Below are 25,126 nucleotides of genomic sequence, written 5' to 3' on the forward strand. Positions count from 1 at the left end.
ATAAGGAGTAGGTGGGTAAGTGGATGAGGTGCTAGGAGGAGGCTAGCAGCTGTGTCGTTACCAGGAGTTAGACTAGGTTTTAATCTGTCTAACATTTCCTGGGTAATTATTCAGATAAGTACATCGGAACTGTTCCAAGTCTCTGACTTTAACTCAGAGTTGGAAACGTTGACAAGTGGTCCCAGGGGGTTGTAATTTCCCTGGTAATTACAAAGGGAGGGCAGTGTTTCAGGGCCTTTGCTGGCTCCTGGCGCGCATCTCTCAGTTATACATCTGGTCTCTGACGATCCGGAGACTGAACGATTTGGCCCCTTAATTATCTTTGGGAAATGGGTCTGGGTCAAAGTTGCAGGTGGAGGCCCTGCGAAGAACTTTCCTCAAAAAGACTTCCCAAAATTTCCCATGCAGGAGTGATACTTTGTACTTCAACACAAGTCAAGTATCAATTGATACATATAGACAAATAATAATTTTAATTATTGTCACAAGTAGCCTGACATTAACACGATGTGGAGATGCCGGCGTTGGACTGGGGTGAGCACAGTAAGAAGTCTTACAACACCAGGTTAAAGTCCAACAGGTTTGTTTCAAACACGAGCTTTCGGAGCACGGCTCCTTCTTCAGGTGAATGGAAAGGCTTGTTCCAGAAATGTTTATATAGACACAGTCAGAGATGCCCCGGAATGCGAGCACCTGCAGGCAATCAAATCATCAAAGATGCAGAGAGAGAGGTAACTCCAGGTTAAAGAGGTGTGAATTGTCCCAAGCCAGTTCAGTCGGTAGGCCTCTGCATCCCCACCTCACCCATGTCACACGATGACATCAATAAGTTCCATCCCACCATCAAACTCACCATGGACTATTCTCCAAATTCAGTTCCATTCTTGGACACACTCGTCTCCATCAAGGACGGTCACCTCAGCACCTCGCTTTACCGCAAGCCCACAGATAATCTCACGATGCTCCACTTCTCCAGCTTTCACCCGAAACACATTAAAGAAGCCATCCCCTATGGACAAGCCCTCCGTATACACAGGATCTGCTCAGACAAGGAGGAGCGCAACAGACACCTACAGATGCTGAAAGATGCCCTCGTACGAACGGGATATGGCGCTCGACTCATTGATCGACAGTTCCACCGCGCCACAGCAAAAAACCGCACCGACCTCCTCAGAAGACAAGCACGGGACACCACTGACAGAGTACCCTTCGTCGTCCAGTACTTTCCTGGGGCGGAGAAACTACGACATCTTCTTCGCAGCCTCCAACACATCATCAGCGAGGATGGACATCTTGCCAAGGTCATCCCCACACCCCCACTACTGGCCTTCAAACAACCGCGCAACCTCAAACAAACCATTGTTTGCAGCAAATTACCCAGCCTTCAGAACAGCAACCACAACACCACAAAACCCTGCCAGGGTAATCTCTGCAAGACATGCCAGATCATCGACATGGACACCACCATTACACGTGGAAACACCACCCATCAGGTACGCGGCGCATACTCGTGCGACTCGACCAATGTAGTCTACCTCATACGCTGCAGGAAAGGATGTCCCGAAGCGTGGTACATTGGCGAGACCATGCAGACACTGCGACAACGAATAAACGGGCATCGTGCGACTATCAACAGGCAGGACTGTTCCCTTCCAGTTGGGGAACACTTCAGCAGTCAAGGACATTCAGCCTCTGATCTCCGGGTCAGCATTCTACAAGGAGGCCTTCAGGAGACGCGACAACGCAAAATTGCTGAGCAAAAACTTATAGCTAAGTTCCGCACGCATGAATGCGGACTCAACCGGGATCTGGGATTCATGTCGCATTACATTCGGCCCCCACCAACAAGCCTGGACTTGCAGAGGCCTACCGACTGAACTGGCTTGGGACAATTCACACCTCTTTAACCTGGAGTTACCTCTCTCTCTGCATCTTTGATGATTTGATTGCCTGCAGGTGCTCGCATTCCGGGGCATCTCTGACTGTGTCTATATAAACATTTCTGGAACAAGCCTTTCCATTCACCTGAAGAAGGAGCCGTGCTCCGAAAGCTCGTGTTTGAAACAAACCTGTTGGACTTTAACCTGGTGTTGTAAGACTTCTTACTGTGACATTAACACAGCAATGAAGTTACTGTGAAAAGCCCCAGTCGCCACATTCCGGCGCCTGTTCAGGTGCACGGGAAGGAGAATTCAGAATGTCCAATTCACCTAACAAGCACGTCTTTCGGGACTTGTGGGAGGAAACTGGAGCACCCGGAGGAAACCCACGCAGACACAGGGAGAACGTGCAGACTCTGCGCAGACAGTGACCCAAGCGGGAATCGAACCTAGGACCCTGGAGCTGTAAAGCAATAGTGCTACCCACTGTGCTACCGTGCCGCCCAGATTACAGAAGTATCTGAAGCTTCAGGTGAAAGAAAAACATATTTAAGAACAAGTTATGTTGTTATGTGCAAGTACATCATTTGAGTACATATTTGCTATATTTTACAAATATAGATATAATTTTGCACAAATTACAGTTTAAAACAATATATAGGTTCATAGCACCAGTATACTTCTCCTTTATAGTAGCATAAAAAATAGATAAACAGATAAATAAGGATAACAGGTAATCAGGGATAACAAATTATTTTTAATATTCCACCTAAAATGTTGAAATTAATTTATTAATGCACAGGATGTAGTGATAACAATACTAACGATAATTGCATTCGCTCCTGAAACAGGTAAAACTTTAGAAAAATTAATTATTGTTGGCAAATCCATTTATCAATTATTCAAAATGTGATCGACTAGAACATTTGGACTTTAAAAAAAAACCCGTGGCAGCACAGTGGCACAAGTGGTCAGCACGGTTGCCTCACGGCGCTGAGGTCCCAGGTTCGATCCCGGCTCTGGGTCACTGTCCGTGTAGAGTTTTCACATTCACACCGTGTTTGCGTGGGTTTCGCCCCCAGAACTCAAAAGATGTGCAGGGTAAGTGGATTGGCCACGCTAAAATGAATTGGCTACTCTAAATTTATTTTTAAAACTACCTGCTTGCAAAAATCCCATCTCCAAAGATAGAACAGTTAAATCTAAATTTGTGAAATTGAATAAGAACTAAAAAAAATAAAAGTGCCATACCGTGTTCGTAAAGCATTTTCATATTGGCATCTTTATAGGCAACTAGTTTGTTGAAAAGTAATATTACGCTTTGCATGGCAGTCCCAAGTACATTGTTCTGCTGCTCCTGTGAATACAATAGACAAGGTGATTGGAAAACCTAAAACTATATTCAAATGCAACATAAACAGTATGATAACAAAAACATACAGTAGTATTTCTAGGAAAATGGCCTGGCAGTAATGGAAAATAGACATGCCTGGCGTGTGTGTGAGGCAGAGTCATCAACAGCATCAGTTGCATGCACCAATCAAGCCGCCACCGACATTTTCTGCAGATGTCACTACACCTAACTGACGAGGACTAGAGGGAACTATCTTCACAAGGTCTGGTTCAAGGGACTTCACATAGGCTGGTACATCTGGTGATAGCAACGGGTACTGAAGCATGGCTGCACCCCCTTGAGCCCATGCCGTAATGCTGATCCCATGTAGCGAATGCTATGGCAGAGAGAGAAACCGACCTTTCAATTAACTCACAGCCGCAAGCCCACTTCATCAACAATTAAACGAGAGGTCATGTGGCTCGATTGCAAAAGAATAAATGTAAAGGAAATTCAAGGTACAGGGCCTTGCCCATCAATTCTTATTCCTCTATCCCATCAGCCTTGACAAATGTCACAAATAAACTTCTGAATCCTTCCAAAGGCTTTCAGAATTAATATCCCTCTAGCATTTTCCTTAATTGTCTCCTTCCCATTAAATTTCACATGCATGCAATTTCCACTCCTCCCACTTCCTGGATTCTGCAGGAATCAATGCAAATGAACTGTTGATTATTCCTTTTGTCTACTGTGTATGTACTACGTATGTTCCCTTGGCCGCAGAAAAATGCTTTTCACAGTACTTCAGTACATGTAACAATAAATCAATCAATCAATCAATCAAGTGCAAAAAGTGGGTGTAAACAATGTACTTCCACTTGAGACTGTCCAGAATCTCCACTAGTTACTTGAGCCTAAAGCATACCAATACCACAAACTCAAAACCATAATGTTGTTAGGGAACAGGGGGTGCGATTCTCCGCTCCCACGCCGGGTGGGAGAATCGCAGGAGGGATTCTCAGGCCCGGACGGGCCGAGCCTGCCGTTCCTGACCTGTTTAAGCCGGCGGCAACCACACCTGGTCGCTGCCGGCGTGAACACAGTGCAAAAGGTGAATATGGGACCTGTGGGGGGCGGAGAAGGGATCGAGCACCACGGCCGTGCTCGGGAGGGGACTGGCCCGCAATCGGTGCCCACCGATCGTCAGGCCGGCGTCTCCAAGAGACGCACTCTTCCCCTTCTGCCGCCCCGCAAGATCAAGCCGCCACGTCTTGCGGGGCAGCAGAGGGGAAGACGGCAACTGCGCATGTGCAGGTTTGAGCCGGCCAACCTGCGCATGCGCGGCTCACGTCATTAGGCGCCGCCGGCCGCGTCATTCTCGGCTCGCCGCCTTGACGCAAGCATCAAGGTCCGGCGGCCGAGATTTACGGAACGCTGCTCCTAGCCCCCTGGGGGGAGGGGGGGGGGGAGAATAGGGGGCGAGGAGCGGCCTCCGACGCCGTTGTGAAACACTCCGGGTTTCACGACAGCGTCGGCCTTTGCGGAGAATTCCGCCCCGTGTAGAAAGAAATATTAGGTTGAAAAAAAATACACATTGCAACTTTAAACATTTATAGTTTTGTGACCTGCACTGGATTTATGTCTTTCCACACCTAAAGTTAAAGATTCTGGAGCCCGATAGCCTAAAGGAATGCTACAAGATTAATTTATGTTCTAAGCTGCAGAATCGGAGGACATGGATGGCGTTTACAATTTCCCACGTGGAGAAGTCTTGGTCTCAAGTGGGCCATTGGGGAAAACTGTGAAGCGGAGATCCAGGTGGAGGAGTGTATCCCCATGGAGAGGGAGAGCGCAGAACTGCAGAATGAATCCATCCCACTTATTTTTACACAGCAATGACTCATCAGATTACAGAACAACTGCACTGGTAAACCCTTGGGAAGAATGAATCTGTCTGTTCTTTCAGCCAGATAATGGTGAGCGGCAGGAAAATAATCACGCAAAAAAAATGGGCAACAGGACAACTTGCATTTGAATGGTATCTTTAACATGGGGAAACATTCCAGTGTTTCCCATGAAGCATTATCAGACAGAATTTGAGAGGATCCATCAGTACAGATGACGTGGCCAAAGAGGTAGGTTTTGAGAGGGGTTTTAGAGGGAGGGAAAGAGGTGATGAGATTTAGGGAAGGAATTTCCAGCCATTCATGCCGGCGGGATCTTCCGGGAGTTTCACAGCAGCGAGGGGTGCGTTCAATGGGAAGCCCCGTTGACAATGGTGGGAGCAGAAGGTTGTGCCGCCAGCCAACGGGCTGCCTCTGTTGCTGCAAAACATACAGTGGGTTGCATGGAAAATCCCGCCCCAGGGCTTAGTCGGCCGTCGGCATGTCAGCAATGATGGAGCGAAAAGTGCAGGGGTTTCACTAGAGGCTGGAGCTGGGAGGAATATAAAGTTCTCAGAGGTTGTAGGGCTGGAGAGGTTACAGAGATGGGGTGAGGCAAGGCGTCGGAGGATGAGAATTTAAAGGCACTGGTGGACCGGGAGCCAATGTACATCAGTGCGAACAAGAGTGATGAGTGAGCAGAACTTGGCACAAGTTAGGAAATTTTTTTTTTTTTTTTTTTTTAAATAATTTTTATTGAAAGAATTTTTTACATGGAGATATTTACCCCAACTAACTATAAAATATTACAGAATATTCCCTCTTAACAAATATCCCCCCCCCCGCCCGAACTCGCGCGCGCGTTGTCCCTCCCCCCCTCCCCCAAAAACAAACAAAGCAACAATCAACATCAAACATGAACTGCGAGCAAATTTGCCCGCATTTCAACCGTAAATAACCCACCACAACCGTTGTTGCCACCCCCCCCCTCCCCCCCGGGTTGCTGCTGCTGCGACCTCTGTACCCTATCTCTGAGCCAAAAAGTCGAGGAAAGGCCACCGCCTGAAGAACCCTTGTCACAAGTTAGGAAATTGAACAGCAGACGCGTAGCTGAGATCAAAGGCAGAATGGAGGCTTCAATGGTTCTACAAATGGCTCAGTGGGTGTTTCTGTTTGGTGAGCCACATATACCGGAAAGAGTCCACCTACTTTGCACTTCGCTAAATTGCCAGATCTGAGGTGGGTTAGCAATGACAGTAATGAGGTTAGTTGTGGTGTCCCTGTGCTGGGGTAAGCACAGTTAGTTGGAATGATGATCTCTGCATACAATGCAATTATCCCTGCTGGAGGCGTGCGTGTGACCCGTGGATGGAGTGACATTATTCATGATGGTGAAATCCTCTATTAACACTCACTTTCTAGATTCAGATAGGAAGAAAATTGAACAGGAGATATCAAGGGAGAGGGTGGGGCACCCTTGGGTGTCCTTGGTGCTGTACCAAAGCATGACTGTGTCTTCAGGACAGAAATTGGAATTTCTTTTTTGAAATGAGGGAACTCCATATATCAATAAATCTTGCATCCAATTTCTGCAGAATTGTACTTTCTGTTATCTGGGGACTGAATTGCCACCACGTGGCCTGATTCAATTATCTCCAGTCTTCTCATTGCAATAGAAACATTAGCACTGACCAGTTGAGCTGAACGACCTGTTTCTGTACGCTCCATGCAATTCCAAGCAGTATACGTGATTTTGACTCCATGTGTGCCACACATGGGGATGATTGAGAAGCTTTTACAATGCGCGGCTTTAAATATAGTTCCTAACAGTTTAACAGTGGTCTTTTATTTATGCTCATTATCTAAAGAAGTGTGTTACCGAATTTCATACAAATGCACTTGAATTAACAGCAAACTTTTATCCTATGTCATCCAATAAACTTATCTCAAGTGCACAAATGACTTATTAAGCCAGGGACACCGATGTGTGAGCCGGGCAATGAGTAGTTTCAGTAAAACATTGCTTTTACTGTTCGGAGAATGATAATTAAACCTGAAATTACCATCTTCTCCTTGTTTGTGTGTGGGTATAGTTTGCTCATTAAAATGTATTGCCTCCAGCACTCAGACTCTCATTGTACACGAATGAATAACAAATACACTCACCGCTGAATAATCAGTTATATGTGAACAGTTAGTTGTCCTCCTGTGGCACTGCTCACAAAGGAAATTAAAAGAAGCATTGGTATATCAAGCTGTTTATACCACAGAAACAGGCCATTCAGCCCAACTGGTGCATACTAGTATTTACTGCACATGAGCCTCCTCTCACCCTTCCTCATCTAACCCTATCAACATATCCTTCTGTTCCATTCTTCCTTCGGAATTTGTACAGCTTCTGCAGGATACTCAAAGCCAAGAGGGAAAGCAGGCAAGCTAACTCTCGTATCCTCACCGAAGCCAATTCCTCCAGCATTGCAACCATGATCGTGTGAAATCAGTTCTGCTGATCTGGACACTGCATCTGCATGACAAATAATCGAATTCTGAAGCCCGATCTCAAGCTGGGCAGAGAAAACATTTTAGAGACACTCTGAAAGCCTCACTGAAAAGGGGACAGATTAACATTGGTGCACAGGAGGATCTTGCCATAAACTGTGCCGTGGCCTGGCCCCTCATCCAACAAGCTGTAACAGTCGGAAACTGACCACATAAACTCTGCCGCGGTGGTGACGAAAGTGGAAGGAGAGGGAACAGAACCCTGGATGGATAGCGTTTATGCTATTTGCCTCAAATACTCTTTATGGTAAATAGTTCCACATTCTAACCACTCTCCAGGCAAAGAGGTTTCTCCTGAATTCATAGAATTCCTGCAGTGCAGAAGGAGGCCATTCAGCCCTTCGAGCCTGCACTAACCCTCTGAAAGAGCACCCTACCCAGGCCCACTCCCCCACCCCCCCCCCCCCCCCCCCCATCCCTGTAGCTCCACCAAACCTGCACATCCCTGGAAATTTTGAAGAGGCATTTTTTTTACCATGGCCAATCCATCTAGCCTACACACCGTTGGACTGTGGGAGGAAATCGGAGCACCAGGAGGAAACCCACGCAGATGCAGAGAGAACTTGCAAACTCCACACAGACAGTCGCCCAAGGTCAGAATTTAACCCGGGTCCCTGAAACTGTGAAACAATAATGCTAATCACTGTGTCACCTACTGAATTTATTGGTGACCATTTTATTTTTTAAAGTAAATTTAGAGTTCCCAATTCATTTTTTCCAATTAAGGGACAATTTAGCACGGCCAATCCACCTACCCTGCATATCTTTCGTTTGTGGGCTATGTGGAGTTTGCACATTCTCCCCATGTCTGCGTGGGTTTCACCCCCACAACCCAAAGATGTGCAGGATAGGTGGATTGGCCATGCTAAATTGCTCCTTAGAACATAGAACATTACAGCGCAGTACAGGCCCTTCGGCCCACGATGTTGCACCGTCCTGTGAAACCCTTCTTTTTAAAAAAAATAAATTTAGATTACCCAATTATTTTTTCCAATTAAGGGGCAATTTAGCGTGGCCAATCCACCTACTCTGCACATTTTTGGGTTGTGGGGGCGAAACCCACGCAAACACGGGGAGAATGTGCAAACTCCACACGGACAGTGACCCAGAGCCGGGATCGAACCTGGGACCTCAGCGCCGTGAGGCGGTTGTGCTAACCACTAGGCCACCGTGCTGCCCACTGTGAAACCCTTCTAAAGCCCATCTACTCCACACAGACAGTCGCCCTACACTATTCCCTTATCATCCATATGCCTATCCAATGACCATTTGAATGCGTTTAGTATTGGCGAGTCCACTACTGTTGCAGGCCGGGCATTCCACGCCCTTACTACTCTCTGAGTAAAGAACCTACCTCTGACATCTGTCCTATATCTATCTCCCCTCAATTTAAAGCTATGTCCCCTCGTGCTGGATATCACCATCCGAGGAAAAAGGCTCTCGATGTCCACCCTATCTAATCCCCTGATCATCTTGTATGCCTCAATTAAGTCCCCTCTTAACCTTCTTCTCTCTAATGAAAACAGCCTCAAGTCCTTCAGCCTTTCCTCATATGATCTTCCCTCCATACCAGGCAACATTCTTGTAAATCTCCTCTGTACCCTTTCCAATGGTTCCACATCCTTCCTATAATGTGGCGACCAGAACTGCACACAATACTCCAAATGCGGTCGCACCAGAGTTTTGTACAACTGCAACATGACCTCATGGCTCCGAAACTCAATTCCTCTACCAATAAAAGCTAACACACCGTACGCCTTCTTAACAACCCTCTCAACCTGGGTGGCAACTTTCAGGGATCTATGGACATGGACACCGAGATCTCTCTGCTCGTCCACACTACCAAGAATCTTATCATTAGCCCAGTACTCTGCCTTTCTGTTACTCCTTCCAAAATGAATCACCTCACTTTTCTGCATTAAACTCCATTTGCCACCTGTCAGCCCAGCTCTGCAGCTTATCTATAACCATAAAAAACCATAATTGAGTACTCTAAATTTTAAAAAAATTCTTTGGGTTGTGGGGGCAAAACCCATGCAAACACGGGGAGAATGTGCAAACTCCACACGGACAGTGACCCAGAGCCGGGATCGAACCTGGGACCTCGGCGTCATGAGGCAGCAATGCTAACCACTGTGCCACCGTGCTGCCCTGTGACCATCTTATTTTGATGGCCTCTAGTCTCATCTTCTCCACATTGACCCTATCAAATCCTTTCATAATTTTAAAGCCCAGTTGTTTCACCAGGATCATTTAGATAATTACTTTCTCCTCCACAGAAACTGACTTGAATTGAATATTTAAACTCAAATTACAACTGTGCAGAAAGGGTCAAAAAGCAATTTTGCAAAGGTTTTGTCCAAAGGGTTTGAAAGATTTAGCAAGATTTTGTGATTCAAATATATTGTAATATAAGCACCAGTTTCACCTTTAAGTTAATTATATCTTGCGAACCAGTTGAGTGTGAGGATGGACAGAAAAAGCAGGGAAAGAACATTGACTCTCCCCAAACCAAAAATGTTCTGATGCTGCAGTAATTTCTTTGGCCACAGGCAAACTATTTTCATTTTTATTCATTCACAGAACTTGGGTTTCACTGGTACAGCCAACATCTATTCCCCTATTCCTAACTGGCCTCGAGAAGGTGGTGGTGTGAAGCCTTTGTGGGGGGGGGGGGGGGGGGGGGGGGGGGAGAGAGCTTGCCTCCACTAGTCCGAGGAGTCATGACTAGATTTTACGGTAGTCAGACAATTAGTTATTTGACGCCATGACTTTCACCAAGCCTGAGGTAGGATGTTCCAACTCTGAGATTAGCCAGCCAATCAGACGGCCAGCAGCTCTTCGGTGGTCCCAGCAGCGCTACCAGGGGTGGTGGCCACCTCTGGGACTGCAGCTCGTCCCTGACCAGGTTCATCAATGGAGGCCAGATGAAAGGTAAGTGGAGTGACATTCTGGCCATTGATGTGGACCTGAAGTCACATATAGATCAAACTGAGTAACAATGGTAGTTTTCCTTCTCGAAAAGGACTAATATGAACTAGCTTGTTATTTATGGTAATCTGGTAGATGCACAGCCACCATTACTAGTAATAGTTTTTAAATTCCTGATTTATGTAATTAACTGAATGAAAATTCCCCAGGTGCTGTGATGGAACATGAACTCCAGGCCTGTAGTATAATACAACTGTTGCTGGAATATATCAGTCAGAATAAATATGGAAGCAAAATTAAATAGAAATGAAAATGATGATGTCCCCAGAATTGATCCTGTTGATTCAAAGGCATGAACAATTCCCAAAACTGCTGAACAGCTTGTGGAGATTAATTTAGTCAGTGAAATATTACAAATACAAATTAAGTATGGGCAGCGCAGTGATTAGCACTGCTGCCTCACGGGTTCGATCCTGGCCCTGGGTCACTGTCCGTGAGGAGTTTGCACATTCTCCGTGTCTGTGTGGGTCTCACCCTCACAACCCAAAGATGTACAGTGTAGGTGGGTTGGTCACGCTAAATTGCCCCTTAATTGGAAAAAAGACGAATTGGGCTCTTTCAATTTATTTAAAAAAACAAATGAAGTATGAACGGAGATGACAGTGAGAAGATACTCGGCGGGATGTTCCGCCCCGCCACATTTCTGCCTCACCTTGCCGGCGGGATGTTCCGCCCCGCCACATTTCTGCCTCACCTTGCCGGCAGGATGTTCCACCCCGCCACATTTCTGCCTCACCTTGCCGGCGGGATGCTCGGTTACGCCGGCCGGTCAATGGGGTTTCCCATTGTGGGGCAGCCCCACACCGTTGGGAAACCCCTGGGCTGCCGGCAAAACGGAGCATCCCGCCGGCGGAGAACCCAGCCCACTGTTTTTCTTTCTAAATGTTATTATTAAAGTTTTAACATTTTATACAAAATTACAAAAAATACAAACAGTAACTCTTTACCAAACGCAAACACTAAAAGTGACCCTTCAATCCAAGAAAAAACTCCCCACAACTTAGCCCCCCACTACCTCTTTAACAGCTAATGTGACCAACTCTCTGAAATAAAATATAAGCGGCTGCCATCTCTGGTAGAATCCTTCAATTGACCCCTTCACGGCATATTTGACCTTCTCGAGGTGTACATTCCATTAAGTCCCCTAACCACACCAACGCACTCGGCCCAACAGGATCCGTCTCCGTGCCACCAACGAGGCGGAGGCAAGAACATCCCTGTGTGGGTTTCCTCCGGGTGCTCCGGTTTCCTCCCACAAGTCCCGAAAGACTGAAGTCTTAGGTGAATTGGACATTCTGAATTCTCCCTCTGTGTACCCAAACAGGCGCCGGAATGTGGCGACTAGGGGATTTTCACAGTAACTTCATTACAGTAAGCCTACTTGTGACAATAAAGATTATTATTACTGATTATTATTATCTGCCCCCTCCCCTTCTGCAGCTCCAGCACATCCAAAACTTCAAATATAGCCCCAAAGGACAGGGCTCCAGCTCAATATTTAGGATCGCCGACATGGTGTGAGAAAACCCACCAGTCTGGAACAGGTCCAGAACATGTGTGTGTGGTACATGGGCCCTCTTGAACAGTGCTCATACCTATCCTCCACCCCCTCAAAAAAACAACTCATCCTAGACTTAGTAAGGGGCGCTTGAAACACTACCTTGAGTCTCACACACAATGACATGGCGTTCATCCTCCGCAGCGCCTTACTCCACACCTCCTCCTCCAGTAGTGGCCTCAATTCCACCACCCATTTAGCCTTTTCTCCTTCAACTTAACCAAACTCAACTCTTCACCTACGATCTGTTCATACATGCCTGACGTACTGCCCTCCTCCGACCCCGGACAGGAGAGAATCCTCTCCAATAAGGATGATGGTGGCACCACCGGAATGTCCGAGAACATCCTCTTCACAAAGCTCCGTACCTGGAGGTACCTAAACATGTCCGGGTCTGCCAACCCAAATTTCTCCTTCAATTCCTCCAGGCTGGCAAACTGCTCTTCCAGAATAAATCACTCACTCTCTCCAGCCCCTTCTCTTTCCATGCACCAAACGTGGCGTCCAACCTTGCTGGCTCAAACAGGAGGGTAGCACAAATGGGTGTCAGCCTTGAGGCTGCCCCAACTTAAAATTCTGGCGGAGTTGCCTCCATATTTTTAACGTGGACACCACCACTGGGTTTGGCAAGTACCTTGCTGGCACCAACGGAGGTGACGCCGTTACCAATGCCCCCAAGCTCGTCCCTCTACATGACCCAGACTCCATCTGAACCAAGAAAGCCCCCGGATCCTCGTGCCACTTTCTCTATGTTGGCCGCCCAGTAAAAATTGGCAAGTTTGGCAGTGCCCGTCTGTCCCTCTGAAGGACCCCCCCTCTGAATCCTCGGGGTCTTACCCGCCCAGATAAAGCCGGAGACAAGCCGCTCGACCCTTCGGAAAAAAGACTTGGACAGGAACACCGGGAGACACTGAAATTAAAATGAAAATCTCCGCAAGGTGTTCATCTTAACCGATTAGATTCGGTCTGCCAAAGATAATGGGAGACTATCCCACCTCTTTAGGTCCACCCTAACTGTACTCACTAAGCTCATATAATTCAACCTCCGGAGCTCCACTCAATTCTCAGCCACCTGGACCCCTAATTATCGAAAACCTGTCCCCGCTAAGCAAAATGGCAACCCCCCCAATCTGGCTCCCATTCCCGATGCACCGACCACAAAATATTCGCTCTTCCCTCGGTTCAACTTGTAACCAGAGAAGGAAGCTCTGCAAAATATCCATATTATTCCCATAGATGCCCTGGATCCCTCACATGCAGCCACAAATCATCTGGATATAATAATACCCTATGTTCCACCCCACCCGAACAATCCCACTCCACTCATTCGAGGCCCTCAAAACCATGGCCAATAGCTCAATCGCCAACGCAAATAACAGGGGAGGCATTGATTATTATCTGCCCCCTCTCCTTCTGCAGCTCCAGCACACCCCCGCCTCGTACCCCAATACCCCAAACTCTCGTTGATGGAACAAACACTAGCAAATGGGGCCACATACACCAGCTGTACCCTCGACACGAACCCAGCACCAAACTCAAACTTTTCCAATCCTACAAAGAAATACACCCACTCAACCCAGTCGAATGCCTTCTCCGCGTCCAATGATACGATTATCTCCAATTTTGGCCCAGCCGCAGGGGTGAGCACCGCATATAACAATTGCCTCACATTGGACGACAACTTCCATTCCTTCACAAACCTGGTCTGGTCTTCCCCATTACCTCTGGAAGGCAAGGTTCCAGCCTTAACACCTTGGCCATTAACTTGGCATCTGCATTCAGCAGTGAGATCAGGCGATATGACCTGCACTCTGTGGGGTCCTTATCCTTTTTTAGAAGTAGAGAGATAGATGACTGCCCCAGGGTCTCCGGGAGGGCACCCCATGCCAAATGTCCCTAAACATGCCCAGAAACAACAAACCCAACTGAACCCAAACATCTTATAAAATCCCACTGGAAACGCATCCAGCCCGGGTGCCTAATTGTCTGCATGCGCCTCAACGCTATCTGACCTCAGCCCCAGCGGTGCCTCCAGCTTCTCCCTCAATTCCTCCCCTACCTTGAGAAACTCAAAACTCCCAAGAACTCCACCAATCCCCATTTATTCTCTGCCTGCTCCGACCTATACAACCTCTCGTAAAAGGCCCAAAACACTCCATTTACCTCACCCGAGGCAGAGGTCAACCTACCCTCCAAATCCCTAACCTGAACAATCTCCCTGGCTGGCTCCTGCCGCCATAGTTAGTGAGCCCAGAGATGACTGGCCTTCCCCCCCCATACTCGTACCCCGCCCCTTTCACTCGCCTCAGTGGGCGAACCGTCCTGGTCCATGGACAGCAGGTCAAACTGCATGTGCAGTTTTTTCCTGCCCTGCATGACAAGAGCTTGGGACTCTCGCATACCTACGATCCACCCCCAGAATCTCATCCACCAATTTCTGTCACTCCTCCCCCGCCACATCTGCCTTACATGCTGTGGTCGCTCCTCTGAACACCGTCTTCAGCTTCTCCCACAAAGTCGAAGGTGTGACCAACCCATTATTATTATGGTCTGCATATTCCCGTATGGCCCTCGAAATCCTCACACAGAACCGCAAGTCCGACAGCAGCCCTAAGTCTAACTGCCACCCACCTACGACGCTCTTGACCCACCTCCACCCCAATGTGGGGCATGGTCTGAAATACCGACCGCCGAGTATGCAGCCTTCTTCACCCCAGCGAGAAAGGTCCGACTCGTAATAAAATAATCAATCCTCAAGTACACCTTGTGTACCGAGGAAAAGAACATGAACTCCTTCTCCTCAGGATGTGAAAACCGACAAGGGTCCCCCACCTCCTGTCTCCTCCATAAACACAGACAATACCTCCGCCATCCCAAACAGGACCAATGACTTTGGCCTGGAGCGATCCACTTGAGGTCAAAAACACAGTTCAGATCACCCCCCTAAATCAAGGGTGTCCAGATCCAGCATTGTAGCCAGCAACTGCCTCATAAACGATACATCGTCCAATACGGGGATTATGTGTTCACTAGGACCACCTACATCCCCTCTAATGCACCTGCAACTATCACATACCCTCCTCCCTGATCAGCAATGAACCTCTCTGCCCGGAGCCAGACCCTCTTATTGATGAAAATCGCCAACCCCCCCGGGCCCTACTATCAAAGTTTGAGTGGAACCCCTGGCTAACCCAGGCTTTCTAGAGCCTAGTCTGGTCCCGTACTTGCAAATGGGTCTTGTGTAAAAACACCACGAGGGTTCCCACACTCTTTAAATGTCCAAAAACCATGGAATGCCCTCTCTTTCCACAGCTCCCGCAGGCTTCAAACGTTTCAGGTGACTAACCGTGTCAGGGCCTCTCACCGCCCCCCCCCCCCCCCCCCTCACCCTCGAGTCAGCCATTACCACCGTGATGCGTCATGCCTTCATCACATGTTCCCTGGCCCACCTAAGATGGCCACCTGCCCCACCCAATGGGTGAGACAAAGCGAATCCCCTGGTCACTGTTAGCTCCCTCCCCCTTCCCCATACCTCCCCCCATACCTTCTTCCCCCCCTCCCCCCCAAGCTGGCAGACTGCACGCTGCCTCGACTAACTCCCTCCCAAACAAACATTCAACACTCACCGAGCCGCGGCAAACTGGCACAAGAAGTCATAACCACTCCCCCCCACACCACTCCGTTCACTATCCTACCCCTTAGCGCGAGCAAGGTATCTCCACCTGCCCCCCCAGGTCCCGCCCAAATGGCCACCACAAAAGGCCAACAATACCATTCCCCGGCCTACCCTCCGTACTCCCTTGTCCTAATCCAAGCACCATGTTCCTCTTTCCCACCAATTGCCATATCCATCCACCCACTTTACCATCCCCTGGCCTCAAGGAAAATCCCCTACCGACCTCCAAGAAAAAGAACATAGACATAACACAATATATTGCCATATTTAAAACCCACCCAACCCGACTTTCACACACAATCCCATTAGCCCACCTCAATCCAGTCTCAGTCTTTACTCCTTGATGAAGGCCTCCGCCTGCCCCAACATGTCAAAGTAATGATCCTTTGAGTCCACTGTGACTTTCAGTCTCACTGGATACTCCACCCCTGCTCGGTGTCAATGTCCTGATAAATGCAGACCACGTACCCGTCCCAATCAATGTACCGATTCTTTTTGGCCCACTCCAGGACCCGCTTCTTCTCTGAAAACTGCGAAAGTGGATGATCACCGCCCGTGGTGGCTCATTCGGCCGTGGCCTCTGCCACAGAACCTGACGAGCCCTGACCAATTCGGAGGGTGGGGGATGGAGAACACTTCACACCCCCCCCCCCCCCCCCCCACACCAACTGAGAGAACCTCTTTACAAAATACTCGGTTGGTCTCGGTCCTCCCCTCCCTCCGGCAAACCCATCGGAATTTCAGGCACCTCGACCTGTTCTCCAGATCCTCAACTTTAGCCTTCAGGCCCTTATTCCTCTTTGTCATGAGCAGCATTTCAGATTCTAACGAGGCGAGCTGGCCTTCATGCCTCAACAAGGCGTCCTCCAGACCCTTCCTCCTTCACAGCTTTGGCCGTCTTGCCCAGCTGCTCTCCTATCGGAGCCAACGCTTCCTCAATGGTGGCTTTAAACTTGCCCAATTTCCTTTCCTTGCCCAATAGATTGCCCATCTGTCTGCCTTCCAAACTTCTGAAACTCCTGCACCACCACCCCCGCCAGTGTCTCTGATGGGTGCCACCACCTTTCCTCCTCCGAATTCCGTTGTCATGGAGTTCTTTCCCGTGGCCTTTTTTGCCGAAGCTTTTGACTTTGCTCCATCGACAATCCGTTACCCAGGCTAACCTGCTGGGTTGGAATCCCAAATTTCCCGCAAAACCTGACAAAAGGGATCCGAGTATAAGGATACTGGCAGGAGCCACCTTTCGTGTGACTTGCTCGTCACCAGAAGTCCTCTTGAAAAGATACTAAAGTTATAAAATTCTTTGGAATTCTTGGATCTGATTTACAAGGGTGCAATAACAGGTTAGCAAATACGCATTAACCTTCAGACTTGAAGTTCAGTAGAAGAGAGGCCAATAAAGTTGGAGGAAAAGCCAAGTAGGTCATTAGTCATCGCAGCCGCTGGTCTTCTGGGAGACTCGAGGCCTCTGGTGAGCACATCTCTGGGGGAAATGGTGCCCATTCATGTTGTTGCTCTGGATCAACTGTCTCACCTGAAAGGATACTCACTCAACCTTTTAAAAAAATATAGATAAGCAGACGGATCTCCTCAACACTCAGCTTGAGCAATTGATGAAACAAGAGCCTCAAAAGCTGGGGCCAAAACTTAAATTTAATTCCTTTGGTTATATAAATTTTCTCTTCAATCCTTTGCCGCTTTTTCCTTTTAGGCATAGCTCTTAACTGAAACTGCTGTTATGTGCAAGTAATAGGTTATTTGCAAGTGATTAATTGAAATTCATGTAAATGAAAAGCTCACAACAACATCTGCCCCCATTGTTGCGTAAGAACGAGGCGTGAACAGTGCCGTAATCAAACAGGTGACAATCTCTTTCTAATTCGCTTTTGTCTTCTCTTTCAAACAGAAAGGCACATAAAATATGCAGCCTTCAATTATTAAACAAATTAGCTTTGAGCATGGCAGATGTGACAAAAGTGAACTGTTTATATTAACATAAAAATCTAGTGTTTGAATTCCTTTTATCACCTATGGAGTATAATGATATATCTTTGTGCGCAGTGACCGATAATTCTTCAAATGTTTGGAACTTACTAAATTTGACACTTCCATTATCTTGAACGTTAGCAATAGGGATCTGTTAAAAGTATAAGTTTTGATAATTTTAGATGGTCTTTCATTTAAAGACATGGCCCAATCAAAACAATTTTAGCTCAGTGGGCTAGATAGCTGGCTTGTGATGCAGAACAAGGCCAGCAGCGTGGGTTCAATTCCCGTACCAGCTTATCCGAACAGGCGTCGGAATGTGGCGACCAGGGGCTTTTCACAGTAACTTCATACTTGTGACAATGACAATAAAAAAGGTTATTGTTATTAATCTCTATTGGCAGTGAAAAGATACTTTCTTGTTGGCTTCCATTTGTAACTCCCGTGGATTTTTCTATTAGTTCAGCTACTTAACTCATATTGAGCATCCAATGATGTAATCAATTATTCATCTAAACAAATTGCCCGGACCAGGCTTTTACTAAATTAATTATTTTTAAAAAAAAATCTGCTTCAATTTTTAATTCACCGTAAATGTTAATTACAGACACCGAAGGGACTGGTATCAGCTGTATGTCTCTTGTAGATATACGTATTTTCATAATGGTCATTGTACGGATTGATATATTTTCCGCTGCAGACTTGAAATGCCAGCTGAGTCTATGATCAGCACCTATTCAGCTGCAACAACGCTACAAATCTCCCTCCTGCCCAACAGTGTTCAGCTCTGCTCACTTCACAGTTTAGTAGTCTAAATTCCCATTTAATGTCAAACTGCTCTTTCTCTCCGCTTCTCAGTTCTACTTATTAGCACTGTGGAGCACAAGGGGGAAATGTGGTGACAGGTTGTACTGGTATATTGCAGCTTTCAACGGCAAGTCTTAGAAAACAACTTGCATTCATATATTGCCTTCAATATGGTAAAGTGTCCCAAGGCAGTTCACAGGAGCATCTAATAAAATCTGACACCAATATTAAGGCAAACAGCCCAAAGCTTGGTCAGAGAGATGGGTTTTAAGAAGTGTCCTAAAGGAGGAGAGAAGGGTAGTGAGTGAATTCCAGACTTTAGGGCCTTTTGGCAGATTTTAAGCCTGCTTGCAAATCGTTTATTCTTTCACGGGATGTGGGCACCGATGGCAATGCCAGCATTTGTTGCCCAACTTCATATTCCAAGTTTTATTAACTGAATTCAAATTCCACCGGCTGCCATGGTGATGTGAATCCGTGTATCCAGGGCATTAAATTGGGACCTCTGGATTATTGCTGCAGTGACAGTCCCACTGCACCACCCACAAACGGTGGAGCAATTAAAATGGGGGATGCGCAAGAGTTCAGGATTGGAGGAGCAACAGAGAGCCCTGGAGCTGGAGGAGGTTGCAGAGATTGGAAGGGAGGGTTTTGAAAACAAGGATGAGAATTTTAAAATTGAGGCTCTCTGGACTGGAACCCAATGTAGAACGGAAGTTGGTGCAAATTAGGATACAAGCAGCCGAGTTTGTGGCTCTGTTGGTAGTACTCTTGCTTCTGACTTTCAAAGTTGCGAGTTCAAGACTCACGCCAGGACATAAGCACATAAATCATGGCTGACCCTCCAGTGCAGTGCTATGGGAGTGCTGAAATGTCAGAGATGCTGGGCTGGATTCTCCGATTCTGGGGCTATGTCAACGGTGGCATTCCACGGCAGATAAAATGGTGTCAAACTGCCACCGATTCCCAGTTTTGCTGGGGGCTAGCATGCCGGCAGTGTCGAGCACCCGGCTCTAGTTGCCGATACGGCCCGGAGAATTGCCGGATCCGTGACCGGACATGCGCATGCCGGCGGCCTGCAGTGGTGACGCCTTGCTACATGTCGGAGGCTGCTCGCAGACCCGGCCTGCAAAATAGTGCCCCCTCCTTTCGCTGGCTCGCGCGCCCTGGACCACCTCCCCACCGTGCCCCCAGTCCCTAATAAAGTCCCCGTGCCCGCGGATCTGCCCTCCCCTGACTGTGGCGGGGCTGGACTGAGTTTGCAGCCGCCACGCCGAGTTCCCGACGGGTGAGACCACATGCGACCGACACCGTCGGGAACAAGGCCGGTGGTGGGGGGGGGGGGGGGCAGCAGCGAGACTCAGGCAATGTCCTGAAGCCGTCGATACGGGGTTCAGTGTGCTCGGAGAGTATTCCTCTCTGGGGGGGGACAGGGCATTGGGAAAGCAGTGCTGCTCCCAATTTTGTCGGGCACCGTGATTCTCTGGCCGATCGTCAAATGTGATTTTGCCGTCGCCGCCGGAGAATCCAGTCCACTGTCTTTCAGATGAGCTGTTAAATCATGGCCTCGAGAGGTGAACGCAAAAAATCCCATGACACGATTTCCAAGTGCACTGGGTGATCTCATCAAAGTTCTGATGCAGCATTCCCATTATCTCTTGCTGATGGAAAAATGCCAACTATTTGAAGAAGAGCAGGGGAGTTATCTCTGGTGTCCTGGCCATTTTTTATCCCTCACTCAACATTACAAAATCAGATTACATGGTCATTGTCACTTTGCTGTCTGCGTGAGCTTGCTGTGCACAAATATGTTGCCATTTTCCTTCATGACAACAGTTACTACACTGCAAGAGGATTTCATTGGCTGTAAAATGCTTTGAGACAACCAGTGGCCGTGAAGGGTACTCTATTAATGCAAGTGTTTCTTTCAAGTTTATGGAGGTGAAAGGCTGGCCAGGGGAAGATTGAAAAGATGATGTATAGTGGTAACAATGGTGTTTAAGTTGTTGTTAATATGTTGTGTTGTTCATTGAGGAGGGGCGAATGTTTATGATTGATATTATTATTGTTATTGTTGGTATTTTATTATGGTTCCATGTTGTTGTATAAATACAACATTTTTCAATAAAAATTATTTTAAAAAACCAATGGTGTGGATAATGATTTCAATAGCAGATAAGCTGAGACATGAGCAGTGTCAGGCACAGTTATGGAGGTGTTGGTACTGCAGGCGATCTTGGCGATGGTAGGGTTATGTGGTTGGAAGCATATTTCTCATTAAGTGGAACAGAAACTTTAGATAATTGAGTCACAGGATGATGCAGATTAGAGTGGCCATTAGGCCCAACATGCTTGTGCAAGCACTTTGAAAAAGCTATCTAATTAGTGTCATTCCCCACAGGCCTGCAAATTTTGCCCCTTGATATATTTGTACAATTCGCTTTTAAAAGTTGCCAATGAAACTATTTCCATCACCCTTAAAGGCAGTGCATTCCAGATCTTCCCCCCCCCTTTTTAAAATTTAAATAAAAACTATTCTTTAAAAATTTTTCCAATTAAGGGGCAATTTAGCGTGGCCAACCCACCTACCCTGCACATCTTTGTGTTGTGGGGATGAGACCCACGCAGACACGGGGAGAATGTGCAAACTCCACACGGACAGTGACCCAGGGCCGGGATTGAACCCGGGTCCTCAGCACCATGAGGCAGCAGCACTAACCACTGTGCCACCGTGCTGCCCCCTGCATTCCAGATCATCAGAACTCAACCTGCTTCATGAAATGCTAACCCCTTTAAACAAGTAGAACTGTTTATTTTTCAGAGAGACCATACATCAAGACAGTTGATATTTTTTAACTGAGATAAATGACTGCTCCAAATGAGTGACATTTGGCTGCTCGATAATCATTCTGTGGAGCTACTCTTTCCTCCTCTGTACTGTTATAAAGGTATAGTGGCTGCCTTAAATACTTAACATACAGGCCATAATATTTGATTTTTAAAAATTTAATGGGCAGCACGGTGGCGCAGTGGTTAGCACTGCTGCTTCACGGCGCCAATTGCCAAGGTTCAATCCCGGCCCTGGGTCACTGTCCGTGTGGAGTTTGCACATTCTCCCCGTGTCTGCGTGGGTTTCGCCCCCACGACCCAAAGACGTGCAGGACAGGTGGATTGGCCACGCTAAATTGTCCCTTAATTGGAAAAAATTAATTGGGTACACTAAATAAATAAAAAACATTTAGACCCTGAGTGAATGCACACTTCTATGCTTGCTTATGGAAGCTGCATTATATAACTAGCTAACGTTAAGATTAACTTTGTTCACCCATAGCGCCTCCACAATGTTATGTCATGGAGCCAAGCTTCGCAAACCCCCCGTGCAAAGCCGGCGCTTCTTCTCTGTGCAGTGTGAGAATGGCAGCGGAAAGTCTTTCCCACCTCCCACACTGTCGACGCAGTAATGCCGTGACGTCCCTGACGCATGTCCCCCAGCCCCACTCCCCCCCCCAAATCCATGGAAGGTACCTCACGCTCAAGTCTCATGTGTGCTGGCATTCTCCAGTTATGAGGATGCCATTGGCTGAAAACATGTGAGGGTCTGCCCACCTCGTCAAGAGGCGGCAAACACACCGGGACCTCTGACTTTGGAGGAGGCAGTAGCAGCTGAGATGGGTTATTCTGCCTCAACGGGCCTCGAAATCACCCCATTCAGTGGCAGGTCGAATTCAGCTCTCTGTCTCGCATAAGTCGGACACTTGCGGAGATTAAGTTGAGCATCGCTCTGTCTTCACTGCAAGTCATGATCATTCTCCTGAAGTGTCCAGTCAGTTGCTTTAGTGTCCTGGCCATGAATGGAGTGACCATGTCGATGATCTCCCGCAGGCCCCACGGTAGTGAGCAGAAGTGGGTTGCCCATTGCTGCTCTCCTCAACATTCTCCTCATTCAAGGAGATGTGGCGTTCCACCATCTCCTCCTGGACCAGTTGGTCTCCCCACTGCAGACCAGCATGAGCCTTGTTCTAGTGTGTCTCAGTGGGCGTTTGTGGTGTCATCAGCCACTTCCTGAGTGGGTGCCTGTGGCAGCATTGCCCCTTGAAGGGGGAGGGGGGAACTCCAGGACCACATGACTGGCTCAGGGCCAATTGCGCAGGAACGCACGAACCCCAGCCAATGGGGAGTTTGCGCAGGGCCCTGGGAGCAGGACCCGGGCAGTGTCGAGCAGGGAGCTGAAGTGTTAAGGCCTGTTTTAGTGGTCTGTGCCTGTTACTTAACTGCCTTTTCCTTTCATCGATAAACCTCTTTGTTAACTACTGGAAGCCTCCATTGTCTGTCTTGATATACACTGCAGTGTTGGGCCCTGCTGTTGGCAGCCTACAACTATGCTTTTCGACACTGGCCTGGGATGCCAATTGCTAATGCGGATGTATTAAGTCACCTGCCTCTACCCAAGAGCATTCCAACACCATTGGCACCCCAGGAGACCATTCTAGCTTTAAACGTCCGAGACACCCTGCCCGAGTCTGTGGGGCACATCTGCAGTTTGACACAAAGAGACTGTATTCTTTCAAAGGTGTAACCAATGAGCTGAGGCTCTACTTCACTTGTCAGGAAGGTTTGACATGTGAAGACGGTGTAATTCTGTGGGATCACGGGTGGTCATCCCACCTCAGGCCAGGGGACCCCTCGTTCAAGAGTTACACAGCACCCACCCAGGACACCATCCAGGACGAAGCTGCCCGCTTGATTGACACCCCATCCACAAACACTCATTTTCTCCACCACTGACACACACAGGCACAAGTATAACCATCTACAAAATGCACTGCAGGAACTCACCAAGGTCCCTTGGACAACCTTGAAAACTCATGGCTACGACCATCGTGAAGGACAAAGGCAGCAAACATGCAGGAACACCACCACATGGAAGTTATAAGGGGCTGGTTTAGCACACTGGGCTAAATCGCTGGCTTTTAAAGCAGACCAAGCAGGCCAGCAGCACGGTTCAATTCCTGTACCAGCCTCTCCGAACAGGCGCCGGAATATGGCGAATAGGGGCTTTTCACAGTAACTTCAGTGAAGCCTACTCGTGACAATAAGCGATTTTCATTTCATTTAAATGTTAGCACGGTGGCACAGTGGCTAGCATTGCTGCCTACGGCGCTGAGGACCCGGGTTTGAGTCCCAGCTCTGAGTCACTGTCCGTGAGGAGTTTGCACATTCTCCCTGTGTCTGCATGGGTTTCACCCCACAACACAAAAGATGTGCAGGGTAGGTGGATTGGCCACGCTAAATTGCCCCTTAATTGGAAAAAATAATTGGGTATTCTAAATTTATAATTTAAAAATATAAAAATTAAAGGACTCCATGTGTGGTTTGGGATGTTGGTGAAAACAACTGGTGGAATTGGGCAACACGGTAGCATGGTGGTTAGCATAAATGCTTCACAGCTCCAGGGTCCCAGGTTCGGTTCCCGGCTGGGTCACTGTCTGTGCGGAGTCTGCACGTCCTCCCCGTGTGTGCGTGGGTTTCCTCCGGGTGCTCCAGTTTCCTCCCACAGTCCAAAGATGTGCGGGTTAGGTGGATTGGCCATGCTAAATTGCCCGTAGTGTCCTAAAAAGTAAGGTTGGGGGGGGAGTTGTTGGGTTACGGGTATAGGGTGGATACGTGGGTTTGAGTAGGGTGATCATTGCTCGGCACAACATCGAGGGCCGATGGGCCTGTTCTGTGCTGTACTGTTCTATGTTCTACGTTCTGTGTTCTATGTTGGCATGCAGTTACATCTGGTGACCTGGCATGGATAAAGCCATTAAAGAACAAGTAGAACAAGGCCACCTTTGTCAAATGCAGCAATCTTTGCCGCCTTCTGCCATCCTTAACCTTTGGGAATGGCCAGATCGCCCATGGACCAGGATCCACATTGATTATGCAGGCCCGTTTATGGGCAAGATATTTTTGGCGCTGGTCGATGCCTGCTCTAAGTGACTGTTGGTTCAAGAGTTGGGGACCACTACCTCAGCGGCCACAGTAGATGCATTGTGCCAAATGTTTGCAATTCATGGGCTTCCTGAGTTAATTCTTTTGGATAATGGTATCCCCTTCACCGGCGATGATTTCTAGGTTTTTGGGCGAGCCAATGGCATACGCCACATGGGACAGCCCCTTACCACCTGTCATGACATGCAAACATGCAACCGATGAACACTCAGAATAGGACACAGCCAATGGCCAGTCTGGACACTCAGAGGTGGCATCACCACAAGGGGGCATGACATAAACACTATAAAAGGGATGAGGCACTCACACCCTGCCTCTTTCCACAGACAGACATCCAGAGAGTTAGACAGGGTTGATCAGCAGCATCATACCCCAGCACGTGGCTTAGAGAAAGCTGGGACAGTTAGACTGAGTTACTATAGTTAGATTAGCAGAGAGTCAAACTCATTTGAGAACTGT

General features: G+C 47.9%; 1 protein-coding gene across 4 annotated transcripts in view; it reads right to left on the reverse strand.

Annotated features, from left to right (window-relative positions):
• Positions 1 to 25,126, reverse strand: part of ulk4 (unc-51 like kinase 4) — a 513,024-nt gene that overhangs the window by 132,608 nt on the left and 355,290 nt on the right. For all 4 annotated transcript variants that reach the window (XM_038796599.1, XM_038796603.1, XM_038796600.1 and 1 more), the window contains one exon: positions 3,132 to 3,237. In XM_038796599.1, coding sequence (XP_038652527.1) covers positions 3,132 to 3,237 — 106 coding nt within the window. The remainder of the gene's footprint in view (positions 1 to 3,131; positions 3,238 to 25,126) is intronic.

Source organism: Scyliorhinus canicula, chromosome 5 (assembly GCF_902713615.1).
Source record: "Scyliorhinus canicula chromosome 5, sScyCan1.1, whole genome shotgun sequence".
In the NCBI taxonomy this organism is placed as follows: Eukaryota; Metazoa; Chordata; class Chondrichthyes; order Carcharhiniformes; family Scyliorhinidae; genus Scyliorhinus; species Scyliorhinus canicula.